This window comes from Hibiscus syriacus, unplaced genomic scaffold (assembly GCF_006381635.1).
Source record: "Hibiscus syriacus cultivar Baekdansim isolate YM2019G1 unplaced genomic scaffold, ASM638163v2 tig00110578_pilon, whole genome shotgun sequence".
NCBI lineage: Eukaryota > Viridiplantae > Streptophyta > Magnoliopsida > Malvales > Malvaceae > Hibiscus > Hibiscus syriacus.
The window spans coordinates 157,678-168,745 of record NW_024062789.1 but is presented as its reverse complement, the minus strand read 5'-3'; the positions used below and the strand labels follow the sequence as shown (position 1 = coordinate 168,745).

At 34.1% G+C, this 11,068-nt stretch overlaps 1 protein-coding gene and 1 pseudogene across 3 annotated transcripts; one reads left to right on the top strand and one right to left on the bottom strand.

Moving 5' to 3' along the window:
- Positions 1-880: 880 nt before the first annotated feature.
- On the top strand, positions 881-8,886 carry LOC120133316 (phosphoinositide phosphatase SAC2-like). Of its 3 annotated transcripts, none has more exons than XM_039149923.1 (16): positions 881-1,569; positions 2,439-2,643; positions 2,722-2,887; positions 3,542-3,764; positions 4,198-4,274; positions 4,553-4,740; positions 4,839-4,936; positions 5,043-5,176; positions 5,271-5,396; positions 5,583-5,928; positions 6,206-6,327; positions 6,521-6,601; positions 7,285-7,455; positions 7,685-7,831; positions 8,407-8,497; positions 8,766-8,886. In XM_039149923.1, exons 1-16 carry the CDS (start codon positions 1,486-1,488, stop codon positions 8,877-8,879), a joined length of 2,373 nt encoding a protein of 790 aa, XP_039005854.1. In that variant the 5' UTR covers positions 881-1,485; the 3' UTR covers positions 8,880-8,886. The 3 variants fall into 3 exon arrangements, with proteins under 3 accessions (XP_039005854.1, XP_039005853.1, XP_039005852.1); XM_039149922.1 differs by having other exon boundaries at positions 884-1,569; positions 6,521-6,634; positions 7,703-7,831; XM_039149921.1 differs by having other exon boundaries at positions 885-1,569; positions 6,521-6,634; positions 7,691-7,831.
- A 777-nt stretch (positions 8,887-9,663) lies between these two features.
- On the bottom strand, positions 9,664-10,529 carry LOC120133317 (annotated as a pseudogene).
- Between the last annotated feature and the right edge of the window lie 539 nt (positions 10,530-11,068).

Genomic DNA, 11,068 nt, shown 5'->3' with positions numbered 1-11,068 from the left:
AAACAATATTATAATAATATAAAGGATCATAATACTATAAATAAAAAATCAAAATTCATTTTTTAACTGAATTGATATTAAATTAAATACTGTTTATTAATTGAAAATAAATTCCACTCGAATCAAACACAATCAATTATTTAAAATCAATCTACCTAATTGAATGAGATTATTATCATAATATTTGTTTCTAATTTTTAAATAGTTTCTTTTTATACGTGAAGCCACCATTGAGATTAAATATTTTCCAAACAGTGAAAATCATAAAATATACAAGTATAAGCATCTAGAAGAACAAGAAAATGTGGAAAATTATTCCCACGTTGAAAAATTGAAAAGAATAGATTCAAACCGAGTCGATAAATGAAAAATCAGACAAACCCCGAGACGACACGTTCACGTGGTAATACGAGTATATTACCACATTGGAACGCGGCTTCTGAATAAAAAAACTTCAATCTTCATCAGGACCGTTAAATAGCAATCAAACAATCTTCCAATTCGATTTGATGTCTTCCAAATTAAAACTTATTTGATTGATCTACAAATTCTCAGTTAAATTATATTTGAAAAAAAATGATACCGATGGATATAAAATGTGAATAAGTTTATTTAAATATATAAAAAATAAATATTAGAACTAAATCACAATAAAATATATTTTTAAAAAATAGTCATAGTTTTCAAAATAATATTATAACAATAATTTTATATTTCTTTAAAAGTAAATGATTTATTATTTATATATAATTTAATGATTTGTAATGTATTTTATTCTAATATATAAATTTGGAAGAATATATGTTATGTTAAATCTAATATATGGTAGGTAATCAGAAGTGGGAGCGTATACCATATCCCACCCCTGGAGACTGGACCGATTCAAGCGAGTCATAACTCGTCATACTCAAACCAATCATTGTTAAAAATCAAAAAGGGGGAAAACAGCATAGAAACGGAAGTTGCAGTTGACGAGCTCCTATATTTTCTCCGTAATTACTATCCATAATATCGATTTTTTTTATTAAAATTTAAAACGTCGATATCCCGCATTTTTTTTAGAAAAATAAAAAAAGTATTGTTTCATTCATTCATGTATATCATATATAATTACTGAATTTCTGGGGTTAGTTTTTGTGGTTGTTCTAGTCTCTACTAGCTCTGCTTTCTCGATCTCTCCCTTCCTCTTCTCGACAAAGCATAACGTTTTCCGATTCGTTTAGTTTAATTTAATTGATTTTTTTCCTTTTGGTAGCTCGAGGTTTCCATGTTGAATCATTGAATTGTGATGCGTTTTTCCTTTTCAAAATTTGTACGTTTTTATCTCATATATGTATTGAGTATATATGAATTCAATTTTGTAGAGTGCTAGAGGCTTTTGTTTTTATCTTTCTGTTTTTCTATTCCTCTCGCGGTTTATCGGCGATCCGTGCTTTGAGTGAACCCGAGCTTTGAGGCTCGGGTAACTCAGGAACCGAGAATCTAATGGCAGACGAAAATGGAAGTGATGCTGGACTGGAGTCGAATCCTTCTTATTTGCAGAAATTCAGACTCTACGAGACTCGCTCGGTACTTGTCATCTCTCATCGTATATATACAACTATACACTCGTCTGTAAATTTAGTAATTTGCTTGTTCATTTGCTGTTGGTTTAATAAACTCTTGCCTTTTATGCTTTGATCATGATCGTTGCTTAATGTTTCTTCTGCTAAAGTTCTTCTCGGTCTTTTTGGTTGTTTTTGTTTCTTATGGCGGCTTTTTACAAATTATTCATTTATTTTGGAATTTTGAGCATAAATGGTGATTTTGAGCTTTTACCTTCAAATCTGCTCGGTGACATAGTCTGCCTTTGGAATGATTCTATTTCTTTTGCTGATTAAAATTTGAAATATTTAACAATGGATGTACAAAATATGTTCCATAAGAAAGAATCCCTAAATTGCTCTTTCTGATGTAATATTTTGTGATGTAGGTTGAGAATTTTTTCTTTTGAAATCAAATAGAACTTGTTTTAATTTGCAATACCAGGTTTGATTATCAATTTTACTTCCATTGTCAAACTTCTGCTTGTTATCAAGAGCGGTTTGGTTTAGAATGCATTTGGAGTTCTTTACATATATGATGATCAGAACTTTTTAACATTCTTAATTGGCTTATGATAGTTGGAACTTCCTTTTGTATTCAGTTATCTTTAATTGCAGTCATCTCCTATTAAGAGTACCGTTTTTCTTGTTCTCATAAAGTTGGTTCTTTATTCCTGAGATTCTATATTATCAGATAACTTTTCATTTTTCCTCTTTTTCCTCTATGATGCTGATAGGAGCAGTGCAGCTTCCTTTTCCTTTAGCACCTAAATTTCTTTGGGCTGATTATTATGTGGTTTCCATCTCAATTTCATAATAATGATGCAGCATTCACGTATTCCTTCTGTGCAACAGAAATTCTATATGATTGGAAGAGACAAGAATAGAACTCTTTGGAGGGTACTAAAGATTGATCGATTAGACCTGTCTGAATTAACTGTTGTTGAAGATTCCACAGCATACTCAGAAATTGAATGCTGTAATCTGTTAAGAAGGATACATGAGGGAAACAGGTCCTCAGGTGGACTGAAACTTGTTACAACTTGTTATGGACTTGTTGGTAAGCAGTACCTATCAGGTTCTCCACTTCACTCTCTGTTGTTTGTATAAGCTAATTAATTTCTTCCTTTTAATTCAGGTTTTGTGAAATTTTTGGGATCTTATTCCATGATGCTGATCACCAAAAGAAAAAAGATTGGTGCAATTTGTGGCCATACTATCTATGCCATTTCCAAGAGCGAGATGATTCCAATTCCAAAATCTCCTACCCAGTCCAATATGGTTTATTCTAAGAATGAAAAAAGGTCTTTTGTCAATTCTGCATGTAAATGTAATATGTCCTTGGTACTTAGAAGGAGACCTTAGATGATCGCTGAAAATATTCATTTTCCATTTGTATTCAGCTTGAATTGTGTTATGTTGTGGTTATTTACCTTCTTTTCAATTAATTATGTTTTCCGGGACAATAATTTGAGTTCTGGAGTTCTGTTATAAAAGTAGAAGAGTTCCATGGTGTGGAGGTAATCTCTATACCATTTTTGTTGATACAACCTTAATGTTATATCATTGACATGGCCCTCTGTGCAATTGAAGCACTTTTCTGGTTAAGTATCTTCTTATTATTTTTTCATTTCATGTTGGAACAGTTAAGTCAGCTTTCACCTTTTTAATGTTGCATCATCGTAGTTAATATCATTTGTAGAGGCTATTGCAATTTCATTTCCTGCATATCTACAGGGGCAAACTTCATTGCTGTCTAATGTTAGTATATCATGTTGAATGAGACAAGGTATCATCAGGGTTTCTGGGGGCAACTGCTATCTTTTGCTTTAATTTCCTCTTTAAATTTTAAGTTTATCCCGTTGTTTTTATTCCTATTGGTTTCTCTATTCATCAAATGTTAGATGCATTAACATGGCTTGCCTTTTCTTCTTTTTTCCTTTTCCCTGTTGACTTAGGTACAAGAAGCTCCTTTCGACAGTGGATCTTACAAAGGACTTCTTTTTCAGCTACACCTACAATGTCATGCATAGTCTTCAAAGAAATTTATGTAGGAATGAGACAGGACTAGTACACTATGAATCAATGTTTGTTTGGAATGAGTTTTTAACTCTTGGGATTCGCAATACTCTCAAGAATACTCTATGGACTGTTGCATTGGTTTATGGCTTCTTCAAGCAGGTATGATACTCTTTAAACTTTTTTTCTATTCATTTATCTTTGTGATAAGCAATCATGGAAGTCAGATTTGCTGGAAGGTTGTTAAGTTAAACTAATTATTTTATTTTCATTTTGTTCTGTCCGTTTTTCGCTTAAAAGATGTTGCTGTAGAGAAATCTAGATGCTTTTTATTTATTTTAATCCTCATATTGAGAAAACTATCAAATTTACAATTTCTTTGGTTAATGGATTTTTTTGTCAATATTCTTAAGGAGCATAGTTGACCATTCACCAGGATTTTTCTTATAACTTTAACTATATTAAATGTGGTAACTAAAGACGAGTTAGTTTTCTTCTGTCTCAAACTTCTGCTCTATGAATTTGCTAAAAGTTGTTTCCTTTTGATGTTAAAGTTTAGATCTAATGTTTGTTGTTTCCCTACTTTGATGTCCAGGTGAAATTTTCTGTCTCTGGCAAGAATATTTTCCTGACTCTCATTGCAAGACGTTCTCGACATTATGCTGGGACAAGGTTAGATGCTTTACAGCTACTGATTGAAATGCCTGCTAGATTTATTGGAAGTTCTCTTAACCATTTGATTTGACCTACATTACATTAGGAAAACTAGCATTGTGCTGTTTCTGTTTGTCTTTGGGGTTTCACTTTGATTTTATTTTATTTTCTTATTTTTGAGCTCTAGTTTGTGATTGCTCTTGTTTGATAGTAAATAGACTGTTTTTTAACGTACTCTTTTTGTTTCTTTTAATGCACACATGACTCACTTTTCTTATTTCTATTCTACTGCATAGATACTTGAAACGTGGAGTGAATGAGAACGGTAGAGTGGCAAATGATGTTGAGACAGAACAAATTGTGTTTGAAGATGTTCATGAAGGGTGCCCTACACAAATAAGTTCTATTGTCCAGAATAGAGGCTCCATCCCACTTTTCTGGTCTCAGGAAACCTCACGCTTGAACTTGAAACCTGACATTATATGTATGAACTCTTGTTAAAGTTTTGCACACAAAGCAATAATTATGCAGTTCTACATTGTAACTATTGTTGATTTTACTGATATTTCCTTTTGCTTCCAGTATCAAAGAAGGATCCAAATTATGAGGCCACCAGACTACATTTTGAAAATCTTGTAATGAGATACGGAAATCCAATAATCATCTTGAATTTGATAAAGGCAGGCTTTTGCACTAATCATTTGTCAGTTTCCATAAACTTTATGATGATTATCTATCTGCAGTGGTTTCCTGATTCATTCTGCTTTCTACTCTTGTGATTAACAGAGGTGTGAGAAGAAACCTCGTGAAACAATTCTTCGTGCAGAGTTTGCGAAAGCCATCAGATTTATCAATAAAAGCTTAACCAAAGAGAACCGTCTGAGGTTCCTTCACTGGGACCTAAACAGACACTCCAGAAAGTACTTCAAGGCCCCATATTCCCATTTCTTAAGAAAACTTCTTACTAATTTTTTCAAGGTTTGTTCACTTATAGAGGTTGACTGTTTTCTGCAGAGCTACAAATGTTTTGGCACTTCTAGACAGAGTGGCTGATTATGCAATAAACTTAACGGGCATATTTTACTGTCAATTAACTCCAAATTATAGACAAGATGGGTTGTTGACTTTGTCTTGCTTAGTGTAAGTTCCATTAAATGATTTGTTCATATTTTCATGATATCTAAAGTTTTTTCTGGTGTGGTGGGCTGTGTGGGAGTGGAGTGGGTTATCTAAGCTAACTATATTTTGCAAATAGAAACCTGTAAAGATCCCTTTAATTATATGTTTTCCTGATCATTCATGTTAACTGCTTACTCTACTTCACAGGCCAAATGATGAGTGCCCCAGTAAGACTTCTAACAAAACTGATGATATTGAGAAGTTAGAAACTGATGTTGCTAATGACAAAGAGAATTGTAGTGAGACTGTAAAACCTCCCATGTTTCAAACTGGAGTACTCAGAACCAACTGTATTGACTGTCTTGACCGCACTAATGTTGCTCAATATGCCTATGGATTGGTGGCTCTTGGACGCCAGCTACATGCTATGGGCTTCACAGAATCCCAAACTATTGATCAAAATAGTCCTTTGACTGAGGATTTAATGGCAGTTTATGAAACAATGGGTGACACACTTGCTTTACAGTATGGTGGTTCTGCAGCTCACAACAAGGTATCCTTCTAACAAATATAAGTAGCTTTTGTTATCATTCCAAAATAAATTTATGATAATAAATGCAGTTTGATTTTCGTATTGAGTAAATGCCCCATACATGGTTATGAAATTAACTTTTAGGGTATTAAGATGGCAGAGTAGACTTTTGAAACTTGTGTTAAGAATTCAGAGTGGATGGAGAAGAACCTTGACAATAGAGCTTACAAGTTGGTTGTACCTTTTGGTCTAAGGTCCCAAGTACAATTTCTAACTCTTCATTTGTCATGTTAAACAGATATTTTGCCAAAGGAGAGGCCAATGGAAAGCAGCAACTCAGTCCCAAGAGCTTTTTAGAACTTTGCAACGTTACTATAGCAATGCATACATGGATGCAGAGAAGCAAAGTGCCATTGATTTGTAAGATAAAAGCAAGCTTTATTCTTCATATTTCTGTTCTTCACATATGCCATTTCAGTTGTGTTTGGTAGCATAGTAGGTCCAGCATGATGGGAGTCCCCCCTCTGGATAACCCCATGCTAGCAAACACTCTCAGACTGCTTAAGGATGGTGATGGATATCACTCTTAGAATTTTGGCATTACCCCATGCAGGTTCTTGGGTCACTTTCAGCCACAACAGGGTAAACCAGAACTCTGGGAGTTGGATTCAGACCAACACTATCGTGTAGGAAGGCATGGTCCTAATCTTTGTAGTGAGAATGCTAGGTGTATCAAATCTCTGAATTGCAAATACCAGTTATACCGAATTTCCAGCGCTAAGTATTTCTTTCAGACTATATGCTGCCTAATAATTTTAGTTTTAGATATAATACGAGGATGTTTAGCAATATTCTAATGTTTTATGCTTGAATGTTATGCCTGTAAATCTAATCTTTGAATTTGCTTGTTATACCAAATTTTAGTTTCCAAAGATTTCATTAGATTACATGATGCCAATAATTCTAGCTCTACAAATAATATGCATGTTTCAACAATATTTTAGTTTTTTTATACATTATGTTGTATTTGGAAATGTACTCTGAATTACAATTTCCTGGTATATCAATTTTCTAGTTTAAAGGATTTTTTTAGACTTTATGCTGCCAAATAATTATAGTTCTAGACAATATGTTGATGGTTTTATGTACAATATTGTGTTTATATATCTAATAAGTTTTATTGTTGTACCACAATGTTTGTTTTGAAACTGCATTTTCTTTGGTAGATGCTTTTTGTGATATCAATGTTCTTTCATCGGTTTGTGATGGATAGGTAAAATATATTTTTGACTTGCTTTTTAAGGTCCTTGTTTAGTATCATAACCCAGACGTTCTTGCAAAACTAGCTAATAAGATCATTTTCAAATATATTTGTAGGCCATCTTTCAAAAGATCACTGTCGGATGGCAACATTGTCTCTGAGACGGACTCTCCCTTGAGTGCTTCAAATGTTGGGCACCTTGATTCTATGTCTGCGAATAGAGGAGCTTTGCATGGTCTTTCTGAGTCCACTCCAGCGATCCCAACATCTGAAATTTCTTATTCCAGGTGCACATAAATATTTTTTGTTCCAGTTACACTTAAAATTTCTGCTGTTACTATTGTTCTTGCAAAGATTTATTTGAATGTTGCATCTAAAGGTGCCAACATATTGAATGTTTGAAATCTGTTTGTCTGTACCTACGAACTATGATGACAGACCATCATTAAAATAATTTAAAACTGATTCAGAGACATCTGTCAGCCCACTAAGTTTTTGCTGCTTTTATGGGTTTAGTCCTAGAATGTCTTGCAGGCAGCTTTCCGGAGATACGGAGGAGGACCAAGTATATTATGATGAAAATGAGTACTTTAATTGCACTAATTTTGATCTGGACTGGCTTTCTTCGTCAGGAAATTCATGTGACGAGGATATATTTGACAGGTAGACAAATTCATCTTCAGTTTGATTACTTTAAAAATGCTGAAAATTTTCCAGATAACTTTTTTCTCTGAATCAATTATACCAATCAGTCGAACTATGTGGTGTTCTCCCTTTTATCAGCTAACAAACCATTAATTTGAGCAAAAGCCATCAACTACTTTCAATTTATTAACAGAGGGAGGTAGATAACAAAAAGTCCTGTTTTTGTCATTAAACAATAGACTAAAGACATGGGCGAACTTTCATATTCACTTTCTTGTAGGTGCTTATTCTTCTACATTTGTTGAAGAATTGCTTTCACTTTTGAATGAACACACATTTATTCCAAGTGTTTGAACTAAAATAAATACAAAAAAAACTATTTTAGACAAATTTCTTTTGGAAAATGAAAATTGCTTTCTTGACCAGAATAGAAAGTCTGAAACACTTCTCAACATTTCCCTACACTTGCATTCTGATACCTTTCTGAATGTGTTATTTTTTTTTATTTTTTTGAAATATATTGCAAATTTTCTGTATTTGAAAAAAAATCGTTTGACTTCTGAAATCACATGAATCTGTATCATTGCTCACAGGTCTACGGTGGGCCTATCCTCTGAAAATATTGGCGCTGAACTAAATGTTTCTATGACCACATCTCCAAGTGAGTCTGGTTCAAGCATAAAGGTCGGTACTAACAATTCTATAATTTGATTAATAAACCATCACTGATATTAACTGAATTGCAAATGCATAATACCAATCAAAATTGATTTAAATATAAATAAATTGAACATGATTATGATACGACATGAATTTATTTGACTTGGATATGATTATTTGACCTAATGTTAGAGTTGCTAGTATTTGAATTTATTCATAGGCTTCTAGGTCTCCTATATATGCATGTGATGTTTACTGTGGCATTGGCTAATAAGCTGCTTTATTTGTCTAGGGAGGGTGCCGAACTGCATCTGAACTCAGTATTACAGATGAATTTTCGGAGAGCTTTGTGAATTGGATAGTTCATGGAGATATGCTTACTCCTTTAAATTTTACTTCAAAGTAGTTTCATGGCAAAAATTTGTTTCGCAACCAAACCAAACCCATCCAAAGGATGTGAGTTTTATTTCAATGTAAATAAAAGAAACATGAGATTGAACTGTAAGAAGAGTTGTAGCTTCTGTTGAGAAAAACGTGAGATTGAAGTGGAAAAGAAGAGTTGTGGCTTCTTCTGATTACAAGCCAGTTTCAGCTAGGGAGAACTATCGGAACAGCACAAGAAACTTCAACTAGGGACGACAATCGAACATCATGAGAAATTTAAACCAGGGGTAACAATCGAACAGCATGGATATAGCTTTTGGAGGAAGCAGAATTGGTACACAGCTTTGATTGCTTTTGGATCTGCAAAAGAGTGTAAACATTGATGAACACCACAGGTTTCTACGCTGTAAATATTCAGTATTTCCTTGAGTAGATGATTCTTCCTGAGCCCTTTTGACATTATTGGCAATCTTGCAGTACCTTGTAACTTTTTTGGGTAAAAAATGCCGTTTCTGCATTCAAATTTCATCCCCAAGTTGTGGATTTCAGAATATGACAGCAGCCAGAGGTGGCCTGGTTGGTATTTTCCCGAGTATAAGCAAATTAAGCTAAATCGTGGATGAATGAAGACCAGAGTGATAATTTTTCCTTCGGTTTCGTAGTTCTTCTATCAGTACTTGAGACCGAACCATGGGGATTGCAAAATGAGCAACTGAAGAGGCGCAAATCTACCCAATAACATTGCAAACAAAAATACGTACAGATGGACATCTAGATACACGAAACATTGTTTGATTCCTCCAGGCATCACAATCAACTCCTAAGCATATCCATCCTCCAATTGTTGTTTTCAAGGAAACCCAACAACTTATTGTCTACCACAAAAACATGGGCCACAGCCCGTACGCGTTCATCATTATCTTGAGAAATTGCAACTTCAACTGTTTTAGGCTTCGGTGGCGGAGGAAGCTTCTCAACTACCACAGTCAAAACCCCATTCTCACATTTGACCGCAATTGTCGACACGTTAGCATTCTGCGGCAACCGGAACTTCCTCGTAAGCTTTTGTGGCGCCTTCCTTTCTAGCCTTGGGTATTAACAGCCTTCCTCTTCGACTTCCTCACGTCTCCTCTTCCCACCGCTTTTGATCACCAACGTACTCTCATTTTCAACACTGGCCTGAAATTCAGACCAAAAAATCCATGTCAACCAAAAAAATCTTACAAAAAATCAGAACACCTCCATCCCGGCTGTTTTGGTTTCGTCTCTTTTCCATTACCTGGATATCCGACTTGGACAGCTAGGGAACATCCAAGTAGAAACTGATCTCCTTGGTAGTGTCCAAAATGTCTGCTGGTATGCTACTGAATCCTCTATTCTCGTTCTTACGACTGTCTTGAGTCCGTGAAGGGAACATTAATCTTCCGATGTTTTCCGGGAAATTAAACCAATGGGTGATTGTTTCAGCGACTGCGCTCAATTCAGCGACTGCGCTCATTTTCCGAACGTTGCTGGAGGGAGAAATTTTGTAGTCTTTAGCGTCAAAGACAAAGCTACTTCCAAAGTGAGGATCTTCCCGCTTCGCTATTGAGAAATTGTCGAGGGAGCAAAGTATATAGAAACGGAAGAAAAAAATCTCGACACATCTCAAATAATTTGGAACCTTCTTGTTTGCGTACACGCATCCTTTCTTTGGGGGATATTGTTGTGGGGTGGGGGGCGGCGCGGGCGGGGGTTTGTAATATCTCAAATAACTTAATATATATTTTCGGAAATATTATTATTATTTTTGGTAAAAATTATTTAAAATATTATTATTTTTATCGGAGATGTTATTATTAGACGTTTTATTGGATTGTTAACATATACCGTAAAGTGCTATCTAAAACATTATTTTTTTCTATCTAAAATGTTAATATTGAATGCTTTACCGAAAATATTAAAAAATATTAATGTTTTAGGTAAAATATAATGTTATAAGTAATTTTTTTACTGAAAATATTAAAAAAAATAATAATATTTTCGATAGTATTTTTCTTTAATTATATATTAAAACTGTCGTACGACATATCTCTCCGATATTTTGGGAATCTCGAAAACCTCTTATGAACGTGACGTAGATATTTTTACGTTCAGGAGTAAAATATTCTATTAAAATTATATATCTAAGTTAAGAGGTTAAAGATAAAGTGATGAATATCAAACTTTTAA

Bases quoted from the DNA above. Each gene is read 5' to 3' on its own strand.
- LOC120133316 (XM_039149921.1), top strand. From the start codon at position 1,486: ATGGCAGACGAAAATGGAAGTGATGCTGGACTGGAGTCGAATCCTTCT. The intron at 4,275-4,552 runs GTTAGATGCTTT...TCTACTGCATAG, and splicing joins CGACATTATGCTGGGACAAG to ATACTTGAAACGTGGAGTGA. The intron at 7,456-7,690 runs GTGCACATAAAT...GTTTAGTCCTAG, and splicing joins TCTGAAATTTCTTATTCCAG to AATGTCTTGCAGGCAGCTTT.